Raw genomic sequence first — 26,605 nt, 5'->3', positions numbered from 1 at the left:
ATTTTGAGCACATGACTAGTGGTATTGTAATGAGCCACAACAGAAACGTTTGTGTTGTTGTACCGCTGATATTTCGTATAGCTTATAGATATTTCGGCGCCTTTTCTGTCGTTGGTTGTGTAAAGTTATTTTTAAAATGAAGCTGCAGTGTTTAGCCGTTACTCTGTGCTTCGGTGTGACTGTAATGGCTGGGAAATACTCTCGTGAATTGAACGACCCCAAGCCCAGTGGCAGTGATGGTCAGACGGTGGAGTTTAGGGTTGCTAAGCTGAACCAGGTGTGGGAAAAGGCTAAAAGGGTACGTATTTGAGGCAAACTGCTGTATAATACGGTTAACGTGGATATGTAGGAAACGGTTGCAGGCAGCAGACCACAAATACCGTTCGTTGTAGGTCAGTGAAGTGGGTCAATCATGCGGGTAGTGCATAGTTTAACTAAGAGCGGCTTTGTTCACTGGGATGGACGTGAGGGGTTTACAGCTGTTCAGTCAGACCAGTTTCTCACTTGGAGAACACACGCAGTGAGGTGCAGACCCGTTTGAGTTGCAATGAGGCCCATCAATATGAATCAAGTCTTCTCCAGGATGCCATGCTTTATTTCCCAAACGTTTTCTGCTGCCTTGCCTTCATCAGAGTGGTGTTTCCTGAAGTTGACTGTGGTGACCTGCCCCATTATCAGACCAGGGAAGACTATGATTTTGAAATCTCATCATGGTCACATGGGGGTTATACAGTCTATAGTTATCAATGGGCTTTAAACTGTGGAGTATGTGTCCAGCTTCACCTAAATAAAAGTTTCTCTAGTAACTGATATTTTCAATTCATCAAATAACCTATCATTTATACCTCAAAACATAATTTACAGTTGTCGCACACCTTCTCACAGCTGTCTCCCTCCTTCTGTCGAACTAATGTAATGTTGTCTCTTGTTTTGGTTTTGATAGATGCAGTTGTCCCCAGTACGGCAGGCCGAGCTGCACAGTGACCTGAAGATCCAGGAGAAAGATGAACTGCAGTGGAAGAAAATGAAGGTGGAGGGGCTGGACGAAAATGGGGAGAAAGAGGCCCAGCTCCGACGTAACTTCAATGGTGAGACGTGAACCATGTCCTCATTTTCTCCTGTATTCACTGCAGAGTCACTCGCCCCTAAACATTCAGTAACCGATCCTAGCAATGCCACTCTAGGCTGACATTGTTATGATTTTTATAATATGATAAATGTTGGATTGAATTATGTCAACAGAAATTCTTGAAATTCATGAAATAGAAAAAAATATGTCAAGCAGCCCCCAAGAGTTTTTTTATTACAGGATTTTCCAGACACTTGATTTCTTTATGTATGTTTTAATTACTGAATGTTACAGAATCTGAATCCTTTTTATTCATGAAATATACTCCAGGTGGTTTTCATGGATATGACTAAATTACGTAGGTGAATAAAATTAAAAGCATTGGCCAGCTCTACTTTTTAGGAATCAGAATCTGTCATGGCAAAGTAGAGCTAATGTCTCCCTTAAATGTAGGAGTTTTTAATAACTTTGTGTCTTTGTCACGTTGGATTTAGAGGCTCTGGTCTGCCTGAGGTTAAATGGCGCCTTCCTGACAGATTAAAGGTTGAGGCCGTGTAGATTCTGTCAAGTGTGAAACTTCATTAGTGTTGCAATTTTAAGACAGTAGGTTTAAAGAGATCAGTTGAGACAGCAGACTGAGGTCAGGTTTATTTTAGTCCAGGCATATAGTATGTGAATCTTCATCACAATGAAAGAGGGAGAGGACATAGCTTATGATAGGTCAAGCACATATATATTTTTTAGAGTACTAAAATGGCATGGCATTTGGCATTTCATGGTAAAGGGTAAATAATACTGGAAACTATCATGAAATACTAACGCCAAGGAATGCATTGTTTTGGATATGATAGTTTATGTAATAAACTCTGCCCGTTGGCTGTTAGAATAACCAATGTGTTACTTTCCACTGCATCAGCCAAGTCCCAGAAGATATATAATTACTCATGCCTATCAAGGTTAGACTGTTGCTAATGTCTCTAATGTCTAACAAATTCTCCATATGAAAATGAGGACTGTAGCTGTATCCATGCCATATGCTAAAAGCATGCATGTTTAATTATGTGCAGTGTTAACAAATCATTTTAGCATGTGAAAGGTATGAGTATATTGGAAAAATTGGCAAATAAATATTTTAATGGACCTCCTGGTCATTAGAGCATTAAAACATCCCATAATTCTTCTCACCTATTTATCCAGTAGAAAGCCGTCAGTGTTTATTTTGTAAACATTATGATGGTTAATGAAGCGGGATTAATGGCACCAAGCATCAACAGATTTACAGTGGGGGAAATAAGTATTTGACCCCTTGCTGATTTTGCAGGTTTGCCCACTTACAAAGAATGCAACGATCTATAATTTTAATCATATGTACATTCTAACAGTGAAAGACAGAATCCCAAAGAAAATTCCAGAAAATCACATCATATGAATTTATAAAAATTGATAACCATCTGATGAGGAAAAACAAGTATTTGACCCCCTGGACAAACAGCATGTTAATATTTTGTAGAAAAGCCATTATTGGCCAGCACAGATGTCAAACGTTTTTATAGTTGGTGACAAGGTTTGTGCACATTTCGGCAGGGATGTTGGCCCACTCCTCCCTGCAGACAGCCTCCAAATCATTCAGGTTCCGAGGTTGTCGCCTGGCAACTCGAATTTTAAGCTCCCTCCAAAGATTTTCAATTGGATTCAGGTCTGGAGACTGGCTAGGCCACTCCAGAACCTTGATGTGCTTCTTCTTCAGCCACTCTTTTGTTGCTTTGGCGGTGTGCTTAGGGTCGTTGTCGTGCTGAAACACCCATCCTCGACCCATCTTCAGCTCTCTCACTGAGGGAAGGAGATGTTGGTCCAGAATTCCACGATACATGGCCCCGTCCATCCTCCCCTCAATACGATGGAGTTGTCCCGTCCCCTTGGCTGAAAAGCACCCCCAAAGCATGACGTTGCCACCACCATGCTTGACGGTGGGGATGGTGTTCTTTGGGTTGTACTCGGTGTTCTTTGTCCTCCAAACACGTTCTATTTTGGTCTCATCTGACCACATCACCTTCTTCCAGGCCTCTTCTGAGTCGTCCAGGTGGTGAATGGCGAACTTCATGCGGGCCTGTACATGTTTCTTCTTGAGCAGGGGGACCTTGCGTGCGCTGCAGGATTTCAATCCATGACGGCGTAGTGTGTTACCAACCGTTTCTTTTGTAACTGTGGTCCCAGCTGCCTTCAGTTGATTCATCAGTTCCCCCCTTGTGGTTTTGGGATGATTCCTCACCGTTCGCATGATCAGGGACACCCCACGAGGCGAGATCTTGTGTGGAGGCCCAGACCGAGGGAGGTTGGCGGTGGTGTGGTGCTTCTTCCATTTCCTGATAACTGCACCGACAGTTGATCTTTTCTCTCCAAGTTGCTTTCCGATTCTCTTGTAGCCCATCCCAGGCTTGTGCAGATCAACAATCTTGTCCCTGATGTCCGTAGAAAGCTCTTTGGTCTTGCCCATGGTGCTGATGTTGGATGCTGGTTGTTTGGGTGTTGTCAGGTGTTTTTTATACAGGTAACGAGGTGAGGCAGGTGTATTTGATGTAGATAATTAGTTGGGATTGGGGCTGTGTCTTAAAGAAAGACTAACTGGCTTGTAGGAGCCAGAATACTTGCTGTTTGGTAGGGGGTCATATACTTGTTTTTCCTCATCAGATGGTTATCAATTTTTATAAATTCATATGATGTGATTTTCTGGAATTTTCTTTGGGATTCTGTCTTTCACTGTTAGAATGTACATATGATTAAAATTATAGATCGTTGCATTCTTTGTAAGTGGGCAAACCTGCAAAATCACCAAGGGGTAAAATACTTATTTCCCCCACTGTAGCTGTCTCTATTTTTTTGGGCAATTTAATGATGAAATATATTTTTAGTTTTGTAAACCAGCTAAATTTGAATTAGTGTCATTTACACACGGATGTGAGAGTATGCTGTGCATGTCTTGCATTTGTTATACTAATTTGCATGCACTAAATGTATGTGGTATTCAACATATACTTGGACCGTGAAAAATGTATGAAGAATTCTGACAGCGACTGTACGTGCAGTTTGCTCTCAGATGCTAAAAGGACAGTATTGGCATATTTTGACAATCAAATGCTTAATCCACTCCTGATTAAATGCGGAGCTGGAGTATGAGGGTGTGAAGGGATCTTCACCTCAGTACCTGCAGGCAATGACCTAGCGAGCTACCAGTCTGTTTAGCATTCATGGCAGCTCGGGTAGCAGTCCACCCGCTCTGGACTCCACTCCTTCCCTCACTCCCCAGTGGTGGAGTGACCTTCCTACTCCAGTCAGAGCAGCAGAGTCACACTCTGCCCCTTTGGAGGCTAAATAAAAATCTTCAAGGAGGACATCAAGTGACCTCCTCCCCACTGAATAAGGACTTTCTCCGTGACTCATTATAATTCAAAAATCGTTTCCTTCTCTCTCCGTATTTTTCATTTCATAGCACTTGTCCTTGATACTCTGTTTGATATACCAAGGGACAAAGTTAAACATCTTTCTTGTTGTAAATTGGTTCGTCTGGGAACATAAGCTTATTTTAAGGGTTTCACTCGTAGATCACTTTGGTCAAAAGCTTCAGCTGAACCAAGAAAACGTGATACACGTTCTTGCATCCTGTGTATGAGGGTTTTAAACTAGCCCTCTGCAAGTGGACACTCTCCTAATGAAGTATCAGTAGTTAATAAGTGACAGTGATGGGTTACCAACTAAGGTTGAGACGGTGCTGAATCAGCTGCTGCAATAACACTTACTATAGCAGAATAAAGAGGACTGAGCTTCTTCAGAGCCGACTTTGTATTGTCATGTAGCTCTATTGTTGAAACCGGAATGAACTGCTAACATATTCCACTGCTCAGTACTTTTTGCACATAACTAATAATATTAAACGTGTTAAAAGTCACAAAGATACGTAATGCATGGAAACATCATCATTTATCTGGCCTGGTAAACTAGTGAGTCACGGCAGTTTCTGGGTGCATTTAAATAATTTATTAAATCTTTTGTCTTCCTTTAGTTTTCCTTGTATGTCTAGGCCTCCTGCCAAGTTTTGGGTTGAGTGAGTAGGAGGGTAAATGAGCATTTTCCTCCTCTCTGACCCTCATCTGTAGTTTTTCAGGTTAGGAGCAGCACGATGAAAAGCACATGGATATCACCCACTGTGTGCAGCTTCAGTCAAGAAAAAATTGATGTTAGTTTGTTTTGAGAAGCTCTCATCATACTCCCTGGCCTGCTCAGCTTATTTTCAGCAGCTGATTCACTAGAGATGCTTCTGCCTTTGTTGTTCTTTTGCAAAATGTGTAGGGAATTTGGAATGAATGAGCTGCTGTCAAGGGTTGCAGCCCTCTTGGGAAATTTTGTCTTGTTTAAGTGATTAATATAAATTTGTCCTAGTCACTTTCGATTCTCTTGCGTATAGAACAGCTTTCTCTCATGACGGCCTCAGTTTTACTCATCACAGGCTGATGTCAGGATCATTTATCAGAGCATTAGTAAAAAGTCTGCGTGTTATGTTATGCAGTGATATTGGCCAAGTATGGAATGGATGGTAAAAGAGACACTCGACCACTGGAGAGCAACTACCTGAAGGACCACGAGACCAAAGAGGGCGACATATTTGATGATCCCAAGCTGGACAAACTCTGGAACAAGGTGTGTATGTGTGACAAGGAAGGAGGAAGAAAAATATATAGGAAATGAGCACTATGTTGTCATTTTTGTTGTGTCATTGTGGAACGTTTATGGCTCTCAGAAGAAACAAAATAGAGAAAAGGTTTACTCTAGCTATATCAGAATTTCCCAAATTAAACAATGTAAGTCTAAATTTGTGCAAGTACCATAGCAGAACGTCTTTGAAAGCACAAATGTATTTGCATATTGCAGTTGAGAACAATTAAAACTTGACATCTATCATATGCAGTATATTCTGTGTGTATTGTCTGTAAAATGGTGCTACAGTCTTTTTGTGTTTAGACCGTACATTGAGTTCACACATGTTCACATATTTATATAATATAGACATTGCCGTATTTCATGGCACCTAAACCTTCTAGTCAAGGAATTGTACAGTGAAGCTATTTGGAACACCACTTCTTATCATTCTTCTCAGTCCAAAATATGTCTCTTACTCTCCTGCTCCTTTCTGTCTTCGATGACTGCCCCGCCCCCCCCCCCCCCCACCAGGCCAAGAGCTCAGGGAAGTTCTCCAATGAGGAGTTGTTGAGCCTGAAGAGGGAGTTCCAGCATCACAAGGACAAGATCCACGAGTACAACATCCTCATGGATACCATCAGCAGGACCGAGGGTGAGCTATGTGAATCACTGCCTTTCATCAGCTCTCAAGCAGAAGTGTCACACCACCTCTGCCAAGTTTTACCTGTATTTTCTCTCTACTTTTGACCGCTTTGTTTTTAATATACAGGCATAATTATTGTTCTGATCCCAGGTCTGCTCTTAAGCACATACCAGATTAACTTCCAAGTTTAAAATGTACATATTCAAATACAATTTTACTGAGGCACAAGGCAAGATTCATATTTTCTAGCTGTCAGGGCAGCTTCCAAAGTAAATTAATGCAAAGAAATACACCATCTCACCCTTCTTTGGGCTGTGACCAGTTCTACTGTTGCTCTGGTCCGTCCACCAAAAATCAGTAATACAGTGGGTACGGAAAGTATTCAGACCCCTTTAAATTTTTCACTCTTTGTTTCATTGCAGCCATTTTCCTAAATCAAAAAAGTTCATTTTATTTCTCAGTAATGTACACTCAGCACCCCATCTTGACAGAAAAAAACAGAAATGTAGAAATTTTTGCAAATTTATTAAAAAAGAAAAACTGAAATATCACATGGTCATAAGTATTCAGACCCTTTGCTCAGTATTTAGTAGAAGCACCCTTTTGATCTAATACAGCCATGAGTCGTTTTGGGAAAGATGCAACAAGTTTTTCACATCTGGATTTGGGTATCCTCTGCCATTCCTCCTTGCAGATCCTCTCCAGTTCTGTCAGGTTGGATGGTAAACGTTGGTGGACAGCCATTTTCAGGTCTCTCCAGAGATGCTCAATTGAGTCAGGGCTCTGGCTGGGCCATTCAAGAACAGCCACGGAGTTGTTGTGAAGCCACTCCTTCGTTATTTTAGCGGTGTGCTTAGGGTCATTGTCTTGTTGGAAGGTAAACCTTCGGCCCGGTCTGAGGTCCAGAGCACTCTCGAAAAGGTTTTCGTCCAGGATATCCCTGTACTTGGCCGCATTCATCTTTCCCTCGATTGCAACCAGTCGTCCTGTCCCTGCAGCTGAAAAACACCCCCACAGCATGATGCTGCCACCACCGTGCTTCACTGTTGAGACTGTATTGGACAGGTGATGAGCAGTGCCTGGTTTTCTCCACACATACCGCTTAGAATTAAGGCCAAAAAGTTCTATCTTGGTCTCATCAGACCAGAGGATCTTATTTATCACCATCTTGGAGTCCTTCAGGTGTTTTTTAGCAAACTCCATGCGGGCTTTCATGTGTCTTGCAGTGAGGAGAGGCTTCCGTCGGGCCACTCTGCCATAAAGCCCCGACTGGTGGATTGCTGCAGTGATGGTTGACTTACTACAACTTTCTCCCATCTCCCGACTGCATCTCTGGAGCTCAGCCACAGTGACCTTTGGGTTCTTCTTTACCTCTCTCACCAAGGCTCTTCTCCCCCGATAGCTCAGTTTGGCCGGATGGCCAGCTCTAGGAAGGGTTCTGGTCGTCCCAAACGTCTTCCATTTGAGGATTATGGAGGCCACTGTGCTCTTAGGAACCTTCAGTGCAGCAGAAATTTTTTTGTAACCTTGGCCAGATCTGTGCCTTGCCACAATTCTGTCTCTGAGCTCTTCAGGCAGTTCCTTTGACCTCATGATTCTCATTTGCTCTGACATGCACTGTGAGCTGTAAGGTCTTATATAGACAGGTGTGTGGCTTTCCTAATCAAGTCCAATCAGTATAATCAAACACAGCTGGACTCAAATGAAGGTGTAGAACCATCTCAAGGATGATCAGAAGAAATAGACTGCACCTGAGTTAAATATGAGTGTCACGGCAAAGGGTCTGACCAGGTGATATTTCAGTTTTTCTTTTTTAATAAATTTGCAAAAATTTCTACATTTCTGTTTTTTTCTGTCAAGATGGGGTGCTGAGTGTACATTACTGAGAAATAAAATGAACTTTTTTGATTTTTGGAAAATGGCTGCAATGAAACAAAGAGTGAAAAATTTAAAGGGGTCTGAATACTTTCCGTACCCACTGTATGTCTAAAGTGAGTCTGTTTGTTCAGTCTTGTGGTCATGTACGTAGGTGGAAGGTATCAGACCGCACATGTTGCCACCCACCACTCTGTGCTCTATCAGCGCTTGTCACATCACATCAAGCTGTGAGTTTTAAGCCAAGCTGACGGGGGCCCACTGTTTTTGAGATAGACTTGGGGAGGACAGCCGCATCTCCTTTCAACGTGACTGACACTTTGCAGCTGTTTTGTGCCAGAACTTTTCCGTTCGCGTTCAACGGCATTATGTTTCTGCCCAACAAGCCAGGGGGTGTTTTTCTGCTTGTCTGATTTATTTTAATATTGAGCCAATCACATGTTGCCTTGAGGGGACTCCCTGTGCACCTCCACAACACCACCACCTCCATCCACGCATGCTTTTACTGCCCGTCTAGGTCAGTCTTCATTTCATCTCGGTTTAACGTTTTTTCTTTTGATCCAAATGTCAACCGTTATCACTGAGTTGGCTGTCCAGTTAGCCTTTGTCCACTTTTTACCTCTTCATCGCAGGTATTTCATAACCACGGTGTCATAGTAACCGGGAAGATTAGGTGCATAAGGTACAAAAGGTTCTTATTCAAGAATATACTGCTGTGAACTGCTATAAAATGTTTACAGGTTTTTTTATTGCTACTAAAGTCTCCTTATTAAATGCTGCTTTTCTTTGTCTCTTTCACTGTTTTAATTTGCTGCATAATTTTCCTTTTTTTGTCTTCTTTTTCTTCTTCTCTCTGTTCTTCATGGTTTCTTATTTCCTCCCTCCTTCATTTCCTCTCCTCCTCCGCCCTCGCCAAACCACCTGCTCAACCTTGTCGGCTTTTGACTCCCAACTTTCCCTCGTCACCTCCACCCCTCCCCTTCTTTCTGTCCGTCTCTTCTCCTCAACAGAAATACACAAGAATGTGATCTCTCCCCTGGAGGGCGATGCCAAAGAGCATGTGCTGCACCAGAAGCACACGGACCTGAAGCAGAAAATGAGAGATCTCAACCAGGGCTTAGAGCGCCTCCGAAAGCTCAGCCACGAGGGCTTCACTGAAGACAGCGGTGAGAGAGAGAGAGAGAGAGACAGAGACAGAGAAAACACACACACACACAGTTTGTCTCTTTCTGCACTTTCTTCCACATTTATCTCATCAGCTTAATCACTGGGATTTGTAATCATACTAACACGCTCACTCTGCCATATCACAGTTGGTGAGTGTTGATATGCTAACAGCTTAACCGTAGCTTCAAATTGAATAGGTCTCTAAAATGGAAAGGATGTGAAACAGAAGTATTTGAAAGAGGTTATTTAAAGAAGATACATCTATCCAGTGACGCAAACCAGCTTGTACTTGTGCTACTTAACGCGGAGAAAGACGTTCATTACTCTCTCATGATTTCATTTTATTATAGTCCAGTCTTTTCTCTCTCGCATTGTGCTGCTTTTGGTCAAGTGTACTGCAGAGTTTGCGTGGGGTCTCGGTTGTGCAAGTTTCAGTGGGAGTCTGTCGGGGAGTGCAGATGAAGGAGATGCTCCTGCCGCTGATTCATAGACTCCTTTACATCCTCTATCCTAATTCCCCTCCAGGTTGTTTCCTCTAAAACACTCGTTCTCATCCTCCCCTCACGTCTTGCACAGAACAGTCTTAATCTCCTCATTCCCGTTTTCTCCGTTTGGTTATACATGCAGTTTTGCAAGGCAAGGCAAGTTTATTTGTATAGCACATTCCAACAACAAGGTTATTCAAAGTGCTTTACATAAAACATAAACGCAACAGGGAAATATAAAAAAGTTTAAAAGCAACATAGGGAAATTGAAAAAATACACATTAAAATATAATAAAAGTTACAGTGCAGTGTACAATCAGGGTTAAAAGAGTTAAATGGAAAATAAAAACAGGCTGAGGGGTTGAGCAAATGATTGAGTTACAATTATTTTGAAAAGAGAATAAAAAGAGAAGTACACTTAATCTACTCTCTCTAGCTAGTCTGTACTCGGGTCCATAGCAATCTTTGGGTCCACTGAAACTCCAAAAACCCTCCTGCAAATCACTCAGGCGTGAGATTTAAGACCACTTCCTTTACCACTCTGTTCAATCTCACTCTCTTTATCTTTTCACTCAATTACCTGCTCATTTCTCACTGTGTATTAATGAATGATGAGTATATTTAATGAAAAGCAATTGTAAAAAGCTAAAACAAAGAAAAAGAAAACAGGACAGTAAAAGGTGCAGTGTAAGTTATCAATATACTAGCTAAAGGCAGTGGTAAAAAGAAAAATCTTAAATATTTAATTAAAAGCAATGGTAAAAAGAAAAGTCTTCAGTCTTAATTTAAAAGAACTGACAGTTTCAGCAGACCTGCAGTTATCTGGGAGTTTGTTCCAGATATACGGAGCATTATAACTGAACACTGCTTCTCCTTGTTTAGTTTTGACTCTGGGGACAGAAAGCAGACCTGCCCCAGACGACCTGAGAGGTCTGGATGGTTCATAACGAAGCAGAAGATCAGAAATGTATTTTGGCCCTTAAACCATTTAGTATAACCGCAGGATTTTAAAATCAGTTCTTTGACATACAGGAAGCCAATGTAAAGACCTCAGAACTGGAGTGATGTGATCCACCTTTTTGGTCTTAGTGAGCACTCGAGCAGCAGCTGCAGCTGTCTGATGGATTTCTTAGGGAGCCCTGTAAGGACACTGTTACTGAAGATAAATGCATGGATACGTTTTTCCAGGTCTTGCTGAGACATAAGTCCTTTAATCCTTATCGATATCTTCTTCGATATATTCTTCAGGTGATAGTAGGCTGACTTTGTAATTGTCTTAATGTGGCTCCTCAAATTCAGGTCTGAGTCCATGACTACACCAAGATTTCTGGCTTGATCCGTGGTTCTTAACATTACAGACTGAAGTCGAGCACTGACTTTCAATCGTTCCTCCCTGGCTCCAAAAACAATAACTTCAGTGGAAGAAATGGTTATGTAAATCTGTGTGTCATCTGCATAATTATGGTAACATATTTTGTTGTTTTTCATAATCTGAGCCAGTGGAAGCATGTAAATGTTAAACAAAAGAGGTCCCAGAATGGAGCCTTGGGGTATTCCACATGTCATTTTTGTCAGCTCAGATGTGTGTTTACCTATAGACACAAAGTAGTCCCTGTACTTTAAGCAGGTTTCAAACCAGTTTAGTACTGTGCCAGAAAGTCCAACCCAGTTTTCAAGTCTGTCTAGAAATATGTTGTGGTCGACTGTGTCGAATGCAGCACTGAGATCCAATAATACTAAGACTGAAATTCTGCCACTGTCATTGTTTAAATGGATGTCATTGAAGACCTTAACAAGAGCCGTCTCAGTGCTGTGGTGTGGTCGAAAACCTGACTGGAAGACATCAAAACAGTTATTTAGTGCCAAGAAAGCACTAAGCTGTTGAAAAACAGCCTTTTCAATGATTTTACTTAAAAATGGGAGATTAGATATGGGCCTATAATTGCTCATTAGTGACCTGTCTAGATTGCTCTTTTTTAAGAGTGGCTTAATGACTGTTTTCAGGGCCTGTGAGGAAAAAACCTGAGAGGTCTGTTGGTAGAATATCAAGGCAGCATGAGGAGGATTTCACATGTTGTATTAAGTCCTCCAGTTTTGTCTCATGCTATATGAATTGTTTTGAAGTGGACACGGGGACAAGGCATATCCTGTTACTGACATGGAGGCACTGATTGCTTGTCTAATTGTTTGAATTTTGTCTGTGAAGAAGGAGGCAAATTCATTGCAGGCCCTGCTGGAAGAAGGTCGGAGGCTACAGACACAGGAGATTATAGATGTCATAATGAACCTGGAGATTTGTTTTCCGCCACCTGCGTTCAGCTTTTTGACACACTCTTTTTTGAGTTCTAACCAGCGTGGCATTTCTCCATGGAGATCTTCTCTTACCAGAGACCACCTTCACCTTGGCTGGTGCAATGGCATCAATAACATTTGTAATTTTAGAACTGAAATTATCTACAAGCTCATTGACTGAGACCCGTGAGAGGGCGGGTGTCGAGGAGAAAGCCTCAATAAATGAAAAAGTGTTTTCAGTGATATGCCGTTTTGTGATTACCTCTGTTTGTACATTTGTGTGCACGCAGATAGCACTCTCAAAGAAAACACAGGAATGATCAGAGAGACAAACATCAGCCACCACAACCTTGGAAATTTTCAGACCCTTGGAGATGAAGTCCAAAGTGTGCCCCTTATTGTGCGTGGGCTTCATCACATGTTGAGTCAGTCCATAATTATCAAGAACACAACACAGTTCTTTAGTCCCTCTGTCCTGGGGGTTGTCAACATGGATGTTAAAATCACCAACAATAACCACACAGTCAAAGTCAATACAGATTATAGACAGCAGTTCACCAAAGTCATCAAAAAAGTTTGCACAGCATTTAGGGGGCCTGTAGATATTTAGAAAAATAGCTCGAGAAGAGGAATTCAGCTGAAGAGACAGATATTCAAAAGAAGCAAATTCCCATAAGACATCTTTTTGCATTGGAGGGAGTCATTAAACAAAATGGCAACACCACCTCCTTTCTTATGCACTCTAGCTTCACTCATAAAACTGAAGTTGGGAGGGGTAGACTCGATAAGGACAGCTGCACTCTTATCTTGGTCCAACCAAGTTTCAGTTAAAAACATGAAATTAAGATTATGAGTGATTATAAAATCATTGATTAAAAATGTTTTTCCTGCCAAAGACCTAACGTTTAACAAAGCTAATTTTAGTGTGTTAAAAACATTATCTTACCCAATTTTTGTAGCACTTATGGAGTTGTGGAGTGAAGAGAAATCTGTGACAGCACCTCAAGCTGAGGTGTGAATGCAAACCGTTTTCTCTTTCTGTGCGTGCATGTGTGTGTGCGCGTGCACCTGCAACTGAGTAAGTAGGTTAGCTCGTTGTTGTGATTGCATCTTATAAAACAAATGCTGTGACTCTTCAAAGGTCCCTCCCTCTTGAGTGTGTAGGCTCCAAACTGTCTCCTTGGCCTGTTTATCTCTTCATCTTCCTGTCTATGGCTTCTTCCTCTGTAGAGTTTCGGGAGCCCCGTGTGATTGAACTGTGGGAGGCTGCCAAGAGAGCTAACCTCAGCGAAGATGAGCTGGACTCTCTCAAGGTAGCTCTTACATCACTTGTGACAGTTCTGGAGACACTTCTGCTTTCACCACTTATTTTCGAGAGATTACCTTTTGTTTTCTCTGTGTTTTCTACAGTGTAACTCTTAGAATAAGACTAGAAACTTTTAAATTATGTGCTCTTTTGGTGTATAAACTTCTGCAGTGTACTTTATAGCTAAGTACTACTTGTGTATGGTTAGCCATGAAGCCTAGAGTGCACATTATTATGATCACATTGTGCATTACACATTTGAGATGCACAAGTATTCCACTCTCCTATCTCTCATTGTACTCCTTTCACCCTTTGTTCCATAAGCAGAGATCAACTCAATTTAAAAAAATGTTTTTAAGATATCTTGCTTTAAGATCAGATTTATTGCAGTGAAACGCAGCTAAAGTTTTCTCTGACATTTCCTCTCTAGTCAGAGTTCAGATGCATATCAGCTCCCCTGTGCAGCTGTGCATGTAAATGAAGGTGAACTGTTCATAGACCCCTCTGTTTTTGCTGCCCTCCTTTCCTTTCCCCGTTATCTTAGGAGGAGCTTCGTCACTTTGAGACCAAGGTGGAGAAGCACAGCCATTACCAGGAGCAGCTGGAGCTTTCTCACCAAAAGCTGCGACACGTGGAAGCTTCAGGAGATAAGGAGCACATCAAGAGGAACCAGGAAAAGTACAACACACTCGCTGAGAAGACCAGGGAGATGGGCTACAAGGTAAGGAGGGGTAAAAAAGGTAGTCTGTTAGCTCTTGCTCTACATTGTGCCATCAAACAATGCAAAGCTACTGTCCAATGGCTGACTGTGCACCTGCAGTAGAAACTAATGATGTTGCAAAATGGGCGAGGAATAGAACATTGCTATATCGCTGAGAAAATGCAGTTACACAGAAATAGAGGACAAAGGTTAACGACACCTGTCTTCCTATCGTAGAAGAGTAGAGTCTCTTATTTCAGGAGTTGCAACACAACAGTTTTTGGTAATAAACACGAGAGCTGTTGGAAACTGCTCAAGCGCTCCAGAAAGATTGGTTCTGATCAAACCTATACAAGGAAAATATATGGTTATCCTGTTAGAAATACTCTACGTTGACATTTCCACATATCATTGTGGTCATCATAAGAAAGACATGCATGATATCAAACGTGCATGTTAATCAGAGATCAGTTCTTAAGCATAATTTGTAATGGGAATGTCCATAATTAGTTTTTGATGCTTGAATTTCAAACATGTTCAACAAAGACAGTGGTACAGCTGCTAATGTATTATTTGGTATACCAGCTAATGTTTCAACTGTTTCAAAGTACATTCTGACTGATAAATGTTTATTACATTTTGGGATGGGGCTCAAGGTTTAGGTTAAAATATAGCATCCTTAAGTATCACTCGGTATTCACACATTATGTCTTTGAATTTGTCTTGCTGTTAACTGGTCACATGCATGTCTTTTATCATCTGATTTCAGATGAAGAAACATTTGCAGGACTTGTCCAACAAGATCTCTCGTCAGGGACTCGAGCACAATGAGCTCTGAGAGGCTCGGATCAGGATGTCAGTGAAGGTTGAATGAACTGAAATAATCTCTCCTACAACCTCGTGGATCGTATGCTACTTTTCCACATTCCCCTTCAACTACTGTTAAAAAAAAAAAAAAAAAAAAAAAGGAAATCAGTGTTTTCTACTTTTCTAGTGTTATTAGTTGTTGATTTGTTTAGAAATTGCTGAATGAATGAATTGCTTGTACATAATATACATATGAGAGATTTTTTTTCTGAACCAGCTGCACTTAATGTTATGACTAACTGTTCAAGTGGAATGAAAATGAATAATTGAATAGTTTACATACAGTCTGGTACTCTCTAGCAGCATTTATTTGTACGACTAATGGCAGGTAGGTGTAGAAAAAATGTCTGGCTGAAAATGTGTCAGCACTCCCAAGAAAGCCAGGTTTTGTGGGGCGGTATGTGAAAGATGGACAGCTGCAGTTCTTCTTAACTAGATTGATGTAGTTCAGCTGCTGAGGAATGGTTCGGGTCCTGGGAACAGCCACAGACTGTACTTTATCCTGTAGGAATATTGGCACAATGGTGGCAAGACAATTTATCCACACCTGTCTGTAATTAGCTGTGCAAATAATGCATGCTACATCAGATAAGCTGTTACTAATGCAGTAACTGCTGAAATATTGTAATGTTACTGCGGTTGTCTAATTCATATAAAAAGAAGACTTGCAGATTTAGGTAAGAAGCACTGAAACATGAAAATGTAACAGCAATCTTTAATATTCAATGTTGCCAACAACATACAAACAGTAATATTTTAAAAATATAGTTTAATATCATTCATATTGTCTTGGCATAAATAAAAGCAGTTACTATTTACAAGCCCTGTAGAGGAAAGCAGTCCCTGTAGTGACATTAACAGGCTATTCTAGGTAAAAGGTCAGGTCTTTCTAACACACCGGTGGGGAACCGCCACCATAAAAATAAATTGGCATCAAATACTGGACAATTTGTCCTTATGATATCAAGAGGGAGGCGAGAAATTGGAACAGTTTCCATTCATCAATTCTTGCCATTTCACAGAGCAGAAGCAGAGACATTGATTACTGTGATGAATAATGTCACTGGCTGGCTGACTACTCAGTCCTGTCCTGCATGGGTCACATGGGCCTGGATTAATGTAATTTGCACCCAAGGTATAACTCTAAGCTGTTTATTTCAATCAAATGCTTTTAAGCTCTGATGCGGAATGATAGCCAAGCAAGCTGGGACTCTTTAACTGTTGACTGTAAGGGGTCAGTCCGATGAGGGGGGCGTGATCTCATTGTGTTATCATATTCTGCTTCAACCCTGTGATACATTATTTAAATTTAAATAAGTTTGTGACCTCTTGGTTAGAGAGGTAACAACAAATGGAGTCACGCCCAAACAGTACGAAATCTATAACTATCTATCTATAAATCCCATTTATAATATAATTTGTTTTGTTGCCATTCCCTCATAATTAAGGTAATTTATACCAATGCAATAATCATCCTGAAATAATCTAAAAAGAGGCAGACCTCAGCAGACATAAGTGCCATGCAGCCGAAAAAAGTAACATTTGCAGGGTGAAAATCGTCAAGAGAAATGCAGGACCGCGCTGATTTAAGTACAAGTATGAGAAATTACAACACTAACCGAACACAAAATGCATCCAAGATGGCAGCTGCATAAGAGACTTCCCAGACATTTCCTGTTTTCTTCTTATTCTTAGTGGAATGGATTGTTGGTGGGAATTTCTGTACACTGGCACAATTGTGGGTGTGTTTAAGTACAACAGTGATTGGTATGATGATCAGCTGCAGTTGAGCGTTTTAGCTTATTCAGAGAGAAACAGCAATACAACAGAAAAAAACTTTTAAGTGTCATCGATTTGGGCGTTGCAGAGTCAGTTTGGTGGCCCTCGCCGCCTGCTCTCCAGCTGAGTCAGTCTGTCCTCCCTGCCCTGAACATGCTCCGCCCCCACTCTCTGTGCTGTTTCCATGGCAGTGATGTCGAGGTGGGCGTACCTGATGGAGCCCTCTTCTGGTCGGGAAATCAGTGGTTAAAGGGGAGAAAAGAGAAAACATTTAGTGTTTCTACTTTGTGGCATGTGTTCTTTTAATTCTTAAAATTGTCACATGCAGGAAAAATGTGCAGTGACCTGTCAATCCCTGACATGCATTGTTCAGTTACTTGGACCCTGTATTAACCTGAACCATACACTGTACAAACATTTTCTTAGTGCTGGAATGTAACTGTATACCGCTGATTTCATCTGATTGTAAAAATGCATAAATTACCTTAAGATGTTCTCTTTAATATGCCACCCGAGAATTTTCATACATGTAGTTTGTTGGAAATTGCTTTATGTCACGGTTGCTCTATTTTCACAGTCCATAAATGTCTGATTTTACCACATAGATTAGGCTCTGAACTAGCACTAAAAATCTAATTCATGTGTCTTGTTTTACATGAATAAATTGTTTCTCCCCATTCTTTCACTCTTGTGATCTGATTTCCATATACTTTAAAATATAGCCAATACATTCAGAGAAGTAAAGGTAAGCAGGTCAATAAGCTCTCAACCAAACAAATGTATTAAAAAAGCTTTAAAATTGTATCAAACTGTACACATACTAGTAGAATAGTTAACAAATCAACCAGCACATGCGTAAGAAAGACAGGTGACATTTTGGCCAAATTTAACAGTGTTGACAAAGCATCAGAACACTATTTTCATATTACAGTTCTGTTTTCCTAAGCCCTGCTTTTGTTTACGACCCTTAATTAATCTATAAACAGTGTGCCATAAACTATAATGCTCTGTTTGCTAATTTCTAATGATGCTGCATTAGGCTTATGGGTACCATTCCCACAGAAGCCAGATAGAAAAGAAAGCAGCAGCAGGAAAAGATATTTAGAGATCTGAAATGTCCATTTAAGGTGTTCTTACTGGGTCTGCAGAGCTGCGAAGTGTTACCTCTGACAGCACTGTATGGATTGGAGACTAAAGCTGAGCCGGGCTCCTGCAGGTCCAGCTCTGTGTAGAGGAGCTCTCTGGTAGTTTTGGCTGGCAGGGGGCTAATTGGGATGTTAACATAAGTAACACTGCTGTCACTATAGAGCCCAGTGTCCGGGGACACAAACGGAGAAGCTTCATGGGTAGGTAGGAACATACCTGAAGGAAAAATCCAAAAGGAGATCTGTTAAACTGGTTTCCCACCCAATGAAGTGAGTTACATATGGAAAACATCAGACATGACAATTCACTCATCATAAATTTGTTAATTTTCTTACCACAGTCTGATGTTGGCCTATGCATGCTCAATGCTGCAGGCAGAGGTGGAGGGGCAGAGGGTGGGAGAGAGGGCACCGACCTCTTCAGACCTGCCACAGTGTCACCAACATCCCCAATGTCATCATGTTCCTCCCTCACACAAAGAGGAAGATCTGGGAGCACATTTTTAGCACATTCTTGTTTTATACTGATACCGTCTCACTTTAGCTCACATGACTACAGTGACACAGTTAGACCGGCGGTGGAAGTATTCCGATCATTTACTTTAAGTAAAAGTAACAATACAACAATGTGAAAATACTCCCATTACAGGGGAGTTCTTTATTTACAATCTTAGGTAAAGTATGTATTAGCTTAAGTATCAAAAGTAAAAGCACTTGTGCAGAAAAATGGTCCCTGTCAGCAGTGTATATAATAATATATTTATTACTGATGCATAAACATGTTAGCAGCATTTTGATGTTGTCAAGGTGGAGCTTATTTTAACAACTTCTTTTATGCTGTTGGGTAGTTTAAATTACCATATACATGTAGTACCTATGAAATGTAGTGTAGTAGAAGTATAAACTAACATAAAATGGAAATACTCAAAGTACAAACACCTCAAAATCATATTGCTACTTAAGTACAGTAGAAGAGTAACTGCACTAAGTTACTTTCCACCACTGATCCAAACACACTAATTGCATTCACAAACACACCTTGTGCGTCTGCAGCAGATGGCGGGCCTGATGGCAAAACCTAGAAAATAAATGACAAAAACATTATTTCAAAGATTTAATCTTTTAGGCATTGTCTAAACTGTATAGAGCCTATTTACAGTGTATCTGTTTTAAGACATAAGCTTGTTTGATGCATCTGTCATTGATTTAAGGCGGTAATCACAGGATAACGGCACGAGTCAGCATCTAACTTAATACTGATCATTCCAGACCAATTAGACCGCTTGGATTGTATCAGACCGCTGATTGTGTTGAAATGAGCAAGGGTGTATTTTATTGCTTATGAATTGAACAATTCATTTGGAAGAGGAAAGGGTGTTCTTTCAAATGTTAAGTTGCTTGCTTTAAGCATACAAAAGCTTTTATGGCTCTATAAGAGTCGGATATAAAAAAGGCAGATAAAGTCTTACCTGAGCAAAGCTTCTGTTCCTCGTCCACCACCACTGCTCTGGACGAATGTAGTTGTCCAAACCATGATTGCACTGAGTTGGGAGACATAAGAGGTTATCACCGAGGCAGGGTTAATTGTTTTTCACTGCAACATCCAACAATGCTACTTGCTTCATTTTCAAACCAGTGACAAATGAGTTATGGTAAGGAGAGATTATTGTAAGCAGCTGTGGGGAGAGAGGCTTCGAAAAGGACTGATTTGGAGAAAGAAGAAGGAAAGGGGGCATGAGGTGAAGAAAAAACGGTGATACAGAGCTGACATCTTTGGAGGTGGCAGACAAGAGACAAAAGGCTGACTGCCTCAGACATGAGAAATCTCTGACAGTGTGTCCCAATTTACCATTTTCACAGCAGACTCCAGCTTCAGGAATATTATCTGTCATAACGGTTTTGTTTCCAGGGGCGTAATACAACTTGTGGAATCAGACATCGTCTCATTACCCGGCATGAAGGATGTGCACTTTTTTGCAACATTGAACCTCTGACGCTTCAGAGTCAAGGAATGATGAATAAAGAAAACTCATTTGCGTTTCATACCACAGGATTCTCCTCTCCGCGGGTTTCTGTTGGTTTCATCACTACTCGTTAACTTTCTCAGCCCCCTTGTGGTCTCTCTCTCCCTCTCTCTCTCCGGCATACACATGATGTATAATGAACACACATACTCCTACACAAGCTGTCAGCAATCACAAGACATGCTGCCTCCTCTCCTGCTCTGATGATAATTTTCCTGCTACAAGGGGGGAAGTGCCTTTCACAAGCCTTCAGAAAATTAATTAGACACTGTGGAGAAGTCCCTTCTGAGGGCTTTTGCGGTTTCAGACAAAAGTATCAAAGAAAAAACAACACCGGCTTTAGCCACACCTAATTTACTAACCCACTTTATTGTTTTCCCATATTCAGCAGCTGGCACTGTCGCCTCACAGTGAGAAGGACATGGCTTTGGCTCTCTGTCCCTTTTGTCTGGTGTTAGAATCTTCTCACTCATGGTTCCATGCCCTGTGGTTTTCAGACCGAAGACATGCAAAGTCACTTGGACTGGAGACCAAACTGCCCACATGGAAAACTCTGAGGAGGCATGCTGTGATGGCAGGATGGGAGTAACCACAAAACACTCTCTTAAAACGAAAGCTGTCAGTGATCCTTAGTTTGAATCACAGAATAGCAAGTGTATTATAAGGAAATTATAATGTTCAGGTATCTGTTTTCCTGCTTTTCTGCTCCCGTGGCAAGCACTGTGCTTTCAACTTCTCCACAAGCCTTTAAGTCATTGACTACTGTAAATCACAAAGGCAGCCACCCAAGTGAGTCATTAAGTTCAAGAGCAAGTAACAGTGTGTATGTCAAGAGGCCAGATAATTGCTGCTTGAACTACTGGTGCATTAGTTGCAAACACTGCAAAGTTACATAACAAGGCAATGGCAAAAAGGCCAAACAAAGGAAGACTGCATTAGAAAAAGAAGAGCCTTACCTAGACTGACTAAAAGACACTTAATGGCCAGTTTGCTAATCAACTCCAACCTATGGCCTTAAAAATTATCATGTAGTTGAATCAACATCACCATTTCAAGCCTCAACAAATTGGTTTTTTAAGTGCTATTGTATAGTGAAGTGTTTTTCAGTTTTTTAGTTACTGCAAGATTGCCAAGAACTTTATTGAAGACACATGTAAGGCTGTGTAAAGTTAAGTCTAAATGTAGTATTTGATATAGACATTATGCTACTGATGGAGTTAACTGATGTGTTTGGAGGTTGTAGTACTAGATCCTGTACTTTATTCCTGTTGTTTCCTTTGCTTTTATTACTTATCATAGGTAAATTCGGTTATTTTAAATTCCAGATTGCTTTCTGTGTTGGTATATGTTCAGTGTTGAGGCTACCATGTCAACTTTTTGAGTACTTTTAGACGAACAAATAGATGTTGCACACGGTAACTGCTGTTCTTGTTTTTGTTCATGTCTCATGTATGTTTCTTGTGTTTCTATTTTTTAACCCTATTACAAATCAGATTTCCCTTGGTGGGACAATAAAGAATGAATTGAATTTAGCCATGATAGCGGCGTAGCTCTAGAGATGGCAGTTGTTGGTTGGTTGGTCCACCACCTAGCTCCATCCTGAAATAGGCCTATCTCAACAACTACTGGAAGGATTACCATGAAATTTGGTACAAATATCCATGGTGCCTGGAGGATGAATCCCACTGAGTATGGTGATCCCTTAACTTTTCATCTCGTGCCATGATCAGATAAAATAAACAGTACTTTGCCCAGGAGAACTAATGACATTCCCATCAGCCTCAGCTGTACGTTGTGTCTGGTGCTAATCATAGACTGCTAAACTAAGAGGATGGTACATGTAAACATTATACCATCTAAACATGATCATGTTGGCATTGTCATTGTGAGCATGATGCTGCTGTTAGCATTTAGCTCAAGTAGCCTACGTAAAGCCTCTCAGAGCCGCTGGCATATGCAGAGCTTCCTATGTATTTAGAGCTTGGGAGGTACAACTGTGAACTGCGTGTAAATGAAAACTATATGACAGGGACATGTTTGCTCTGTTTGATGTCATTTTGAAGCTTGACTTCATTATGTAATACCTAAGACAGGACCTTAAGGTGTTGGCTTCTTTTCTCCATTTTGAAAGTAAAATTGTTCCCAAGATCAAACAAATCTAGCATACTAGAGAGAACAGAACCTAAATTTATTACTGTAGAATATGAGCTAAGTCTTGAACTTTGTTGCTTGGTGCAGTGTCTCTTTGAAGTGCCTCGACCCCAATATACGTAAACATCTGTGACAGCAGGTGTCGAATTGGTAACTTCAGTGATATCACTTGTACTTATCCTGCCTCTTTGCTTATCCCTTAACATCCAAACCAAAATTGCACAGAGGAGCTCATCCCAGCCTATTAGCACAAGGGACAGTTACATAAGACCCCATTTATGAGCACAAGAATAATAAAAATACCACGGTGGGCTTAATAAATGCAAGCAGGAATTTTAAGGAGACATTAAAGAGAGATTAGAATCTGTTGAAGCAAACCCAAGAGCTGGAGAATATCATTAGCATGATGATTTGCAAACATTTAGTTTAATTTCATAAAGACTCCATTCTTGATGCAAATGTTAGCAGGCAAACAAAACTCCCAAAGAGTTCGCACTTGAAGTCAGGATTTCTCTATAGAGCTGAGCTTCAATTACATGATGATGAAAATCTGTTTATTCTTGGATTGTACTTAATTATAATGTGATTAACCAAATCTCCTCAGGGTGATTACGTTCTCTGGTCCCGCTTATACAGCATGTGTGAAATATCTATAATTTCTCATTTCTGAACAGGCATTTTAATTTCAAAGGTGACTCAAAAGTAATCCATTTTCTGATGACACTCCCTCAGATATGCTATATTCTACTTAGTTGGTTGATTGGTTGACTGGTTTATTGATTTATTGAAAGAGTGTGAGACTGCCAGTACCTGCGTCCCTCCACTGAGCAATTCTCCAGGCACCAGCAGGGCTGTGGGTGTGGAAGTCCCCTCCCTGTCCACAGAGGGCGCTTTCTCACTGCCCCAGGAGTGCGAGCGCTGCATCATGGCCCGACATTGAGCCCTGGGTCCCGTGGGGCTGTTGCTGAACCTTTGTCTCTGACTATCCCCTCCATCTATTCCACTACTCCTGCTGTCCCTGCCCAGCTCAGGTGGGCCTTCTCGGGCAGAGGGCTCCCTCAGGGACAGGGTCTGGAGCAGACTCCTGGGGGTGTCATACCGCAGTCTGAGCAGACTGGGGATATGATACTCCTCACTGTGCCTCCAAGATGCACAAGAGCTAGACCTGCAGGCACAAGGGGAGGAGGAGGTAGTAGAACTGTGCTCTGGGATTACTGTGGACTGAAAGGCAGAAGGAGGAGTGGAGGGAGGAAGAGAAGGCATTGAAGAAGGAGCAGGAGGAGCAGGTAGGCTGGCCAAGGAACCAAACTCCTCCCCCCCTCCCTGGCTGGTTGTGTCCAGACTCCCCGTATATGAGGAGAAGCTCCCTGAGTAAGATGACTGACTGCCTGTCGCTATCCCAATCCCACTGTCTAATGAGCTCTGCCGCCCGCTGTCATGGAGACCACGAGGATGGAGCTGGGCGGAGGATGGACTTGTCCCGGAGCTTCCCATCACAGCAGCATAAAGCCGGTCATCTGAACTGGTCAAAGACTTCAGAGTAGAGGGGTTTGACACTGTCTCGTTGGAGAGGTGGGGTCTAGCTATCGGCTCCACCCAAAATGGAAGTCTGCTTCCATAGCTCGCATCTGATTGGCTGGAGGAGGAACTGGAGATGCTGCTTTGGTCGTCCCCAGCAACACATGTGCTGCAGCTGTAGGTGGAAGCTGAAGATTTTAAAGTCATTAGATCCTCATGAAGTGATTTATTAACCAATCTGTGAAGTGATTTATTAACCAATCTGTGCACACACACACACACACACACACAAACATTCACTCATACGCACACAATTAATATATAAATCATGTCTTTACTTATGCTCTGGAGAAAGGATATTATGGCCCTGTGAAATCTGTTTTCATTTAAGTGTTGTTATTTGAAACAGTTCAAGTCTTTTGCAGGTGTTTCTATGCAGAAATCATTAAGTTTCTTTTCCAAACTTTGAGATTTAGAGGTAGTCAGCAAAAATGAATCATGGGACCTCTGACTACATTGAGCTTCACATTTCTGACTAACGCACACACGTAATTATGACAAAACATTCCCAAGATGGCCTCATAAATATAGACCGGTGATTAAGCCTGTGTGGACAGAAGGCCAGCCAGCCCGAGCTACAAGGTGCAATGGCGAGTAAGAGATTCATGACATCATGATAAACTACATAAAGATGGGAAGGTCTAAATATGATGCATACTGTCCCTCTGATATATTACACAGGGTTCAGGAGTTACATATTGGGTATACTGTACAACCTAAGGTCTTTTTAATAGAACAGCGTACCTGTGCTGCTCGCTAGGCTGCAGTGAGACAACATGCTGAGTCTTTTCTCCAGCTCGGATGCCTCCTGGTTGATCCGTTCCTCTGCTAACACTGGGTCAGCGTTGGGATCTGCTGTTTATATAGTACATACACACATAAACAAACACAAAAAGAGCACAAAAACACAAGACTTTCAGAGTGTGTAAGCAAAGAATATTAAGGCAAGACGTGGGTTTATGCACACAGCTGATGACATTAAAACACATTTTCAATGTCAATCATCTTATCTGAATCCGTAAGTAAAAGTTTTTTTTAAAACTCTATTCTCGACTTTCCATTGTATTAAAATGTCCATTTTGTCCAAACGTCCACTTTTTGTCACATTTCAAAATAAAAGTTTCAAAGTAAAGCTGAGAACTCAAATCCTTACTGCAATTTGAGGGTCTCTCTTCCTCCGTGTGCTGTGACTGCTTTTCATCTCACCATGTCACAATAACATCATGATGCTTACCACTGCCTTGAGTTTAACAAATCTTACAATATTTTTATTTATATATTAACAGTAAATAAGAATAAAATGGTATATGCAGAAAACAGAGCAATCTAATGCGTCCTTGTGTTGTATAACACAATGAAATAACTTCTTTCTGCAGCAAACACTACAGATAAGACAATGTTTACCCTAGAGGCTATGCAATGCAGCTGTGAGCTGAGAGGTTTGTAAATTATTGAAGTTAAAGCAGAACTTCTCTTAACCAAACTTATGATATACACACTGAGATATAAACTCAACTAAATATCTATCATAAAAAATGCATTACAACTTACAGCATAACAATACTCTTTGTACATGCTCTAAGTAACAACACTGTCACTTTGGCTGTAACCCAACTAGTCTTTGGAGCGAATGAACCACTGGAATTCCAGTGGTATGTATGAAGATAAAAAGCTGGATAGATTTTTATTTCAAGGACATGGTCGGTCCACTACATTTAAAAAGAATGCATGAGGTATGAAAACATATTTCCATGTGCTAGAATGTCTTTCGGAAATGTACATCTCAAAAAACCTGTGCTACTGTATGCATCAGCCTCCTATTTAAGACAGTGTGAGTGAGTGTGTCTCCAACTGTTACACCCACTTGTAAATTTAACATCTCCCAGAGGAGGTTATAGGCGCCTTGACTATCTGGTGGAACATCAATTTAGTGTAAAACCCTGCCAATTATACACTTAAAGCTTGCTATGTATAGATAGTGTGTGTGTGTGTGTGTGTGTGTGTGTGTGTGTGTGTGTGTGTGTGTGTGTGTGTGTGTGTTTGTCAGTGTGCACATGCTGCAGTGGGTCAGGGTGTTTGTGTGTATCAGTGTCAACAACCTAACCCCTGGTTCTCTGCCTCTGGACTGCAGCAGCTAACTCTGATGTGCAGATGCCAAGTTTCTCCACTACGCTATGTGAAGTGTTGGCTAACATATGCCAACGTTGCTAGTTTACGCTATTTATAGCTGCTTCACAGCACCAAGTGTCGTAGGGTTACAGTGGGCCTTAGAGCAGACTAACACAGGGTGGCTGAGTAAATGTTGAAGGGAGGGTGAAGTTTAACTTTTTTTCCCCATCTTCCAAAAACTGGATTGATTCTGACCCAACGCTTTCTGACCCAGCAGAATACTTCTGTCAATGTAACATTATCATATGTTAATTTTAACTACTTCATATCCTGTTGGGCAGTGTAATCAGTGTATCATATATATATATATATATATATATATATATATATAACAAATTAAAGTAAAAACCAACATTGTTGTAGTACGGTGTTGGGCCACCACGTGCTGCCTTGGCATTGACTCTCTAAAACTCTGCTGGAGGGATTTAAAACCATTTTTTCAAAAGATCTTCCCTCATGTGTTTTGATGATGGTGGTGGTGGAGATCAAATGGGTTCACTGTAGGGGTAAAGCATTCAGGCCTGTACCATTCTCTTGATGTTCGCCACACATGCACTCGCCCACTCGTGGAGAATATGGTGAAGGATGACTCATCTGACTATAACAATTTTTTCCACATCTCTGTAGTCCAGTGCATTTGGTTTCTGGACCATTGAACTCTTA

General features: G+C 41.2%; 2 protein-coding genes across 7 annotated transcripts in view; one reads left to right on the top strand and one right to left on the bottom strand.

Moving 5' to 3' along the window:
- On the top strand, positions 1 to 17,552 carry lrpap1 (low density lipoprotein receptor-related protein associated protein 1). The gene is made up of 8 exons (XM_038714306.1): positions 1 to 298; positions 944 to 1,088; positions 5,631 to 5,761; positions 6,293 to 6,413; positions 9,290 to 9,445; positions 13,454 to 13,536; positions 14,074 to 14,250; positions 14,999 to 17,552. The coding sequence occupies exons 1-8, from the start codon at positions 137 to 139 to the stop codon at positions 15,065 to 15,067; spliced, it is 1,044 nt and encodes a 347-aa protein (XP_038570234.1). The 5' UTR covers positions 1 to 136; the 3' UTR covers positions 15,068 to 17,552.
- dok7b (docking protein 7b) overlaps positions 16,794 to 26,605 on the bottom strand; it is a 23,026-nt gene continuing 13,214 nt past the window's right edge. For 3 of the 6 annotated variants that reach the window (XM_038714300.1, XM_038714303.1, XM_038714305.1), the window contains 7 exons: positions 24,518 to 24,628; positions 23,006 to 23,901; positions 19,490 to 19,561; positions 19,059 to 19,098; positions 18,357 to 18,509; positions 18,013 to 18,237; positions 16,794 to 17,102 (listed from right to left, as the gene is read on the bottom strand). In XM_038714300.1, the coding sequence (XP_038570228.1) occupies positions 16,966 to 17,102; positions 18,013 to 18,237; positions 18,357 to 18,509; positions 19,059 to 19,098; positions 19,490 to 19,561; positions 23,006 to 23,901; positions 24,518 to 24,628 (1,634 nt within the window). In that variant the 3' untranslated portion in view covers positions 16,794 to 16,965. The remainder of the gene's footprint in view (positions 17,103 to 18,012; positions 18,238 to 18,356; positions 18,510 to 19,058; positions 19,099 to 19,489; positions 19,562 to 23,005; positions 23,902 to 24,517; positions 24,629 to 26,605) is intronic. The other 3 variants (XM_038714301.1, XM_038714304.1, XM_038714302.1) reach the window with 2 other exon arrangements.

This window comes from Micropterus salmoides, unplaced genomic scaffold (genome assembly GCF_014851395.1).
Source record: "Micropterus salmoides isolate LMB-PRFRI ecotype aquatic unplaced genomic scaffold, ASM1485139v1 Ms_hic_scaffold_12, whole genome shotgun sequence".
Lineage (NCBI taxonomy): Eukaryota > Metazoa > Chordata > Actinopteri > Centrarchiformes > Centrarchidae > Micropterus > Micropterus salmoides.
The sequence above is the reverse complement of the archived record's forward strand: the minus strand, read 5'-3'. Positions and strand labels throughout refer to the sequence as shown.

What these genes read in the sequence shown, in the direction of transcription:
- lrpap1 (XM_038714306.1), top strand. Translation starts at nt 137, where the DNA reads ATGAAGCTGCAGTGTTTAGCCGTTACTCTGTGCTTCGGTGTGACTGTA. An exon ending in TACCATCAGCAGGACCGAGG is followed by an intron (nt 6,414 to 9,289) that starts GTGAGCTATGTG and finishes TCTCCTCAACAG; the next exon opens with AAATACACAAGAATGTGATC. An exon ending in GGGCTTCACTGAAGACAGCG is followed by an intron (nt 9,446 to 13,453) that starts GTGAGAGAGAGA and finishes CTTCCTCTGTAG; the next exon opens with AGTTTCGGGAGCCCCGTGTG.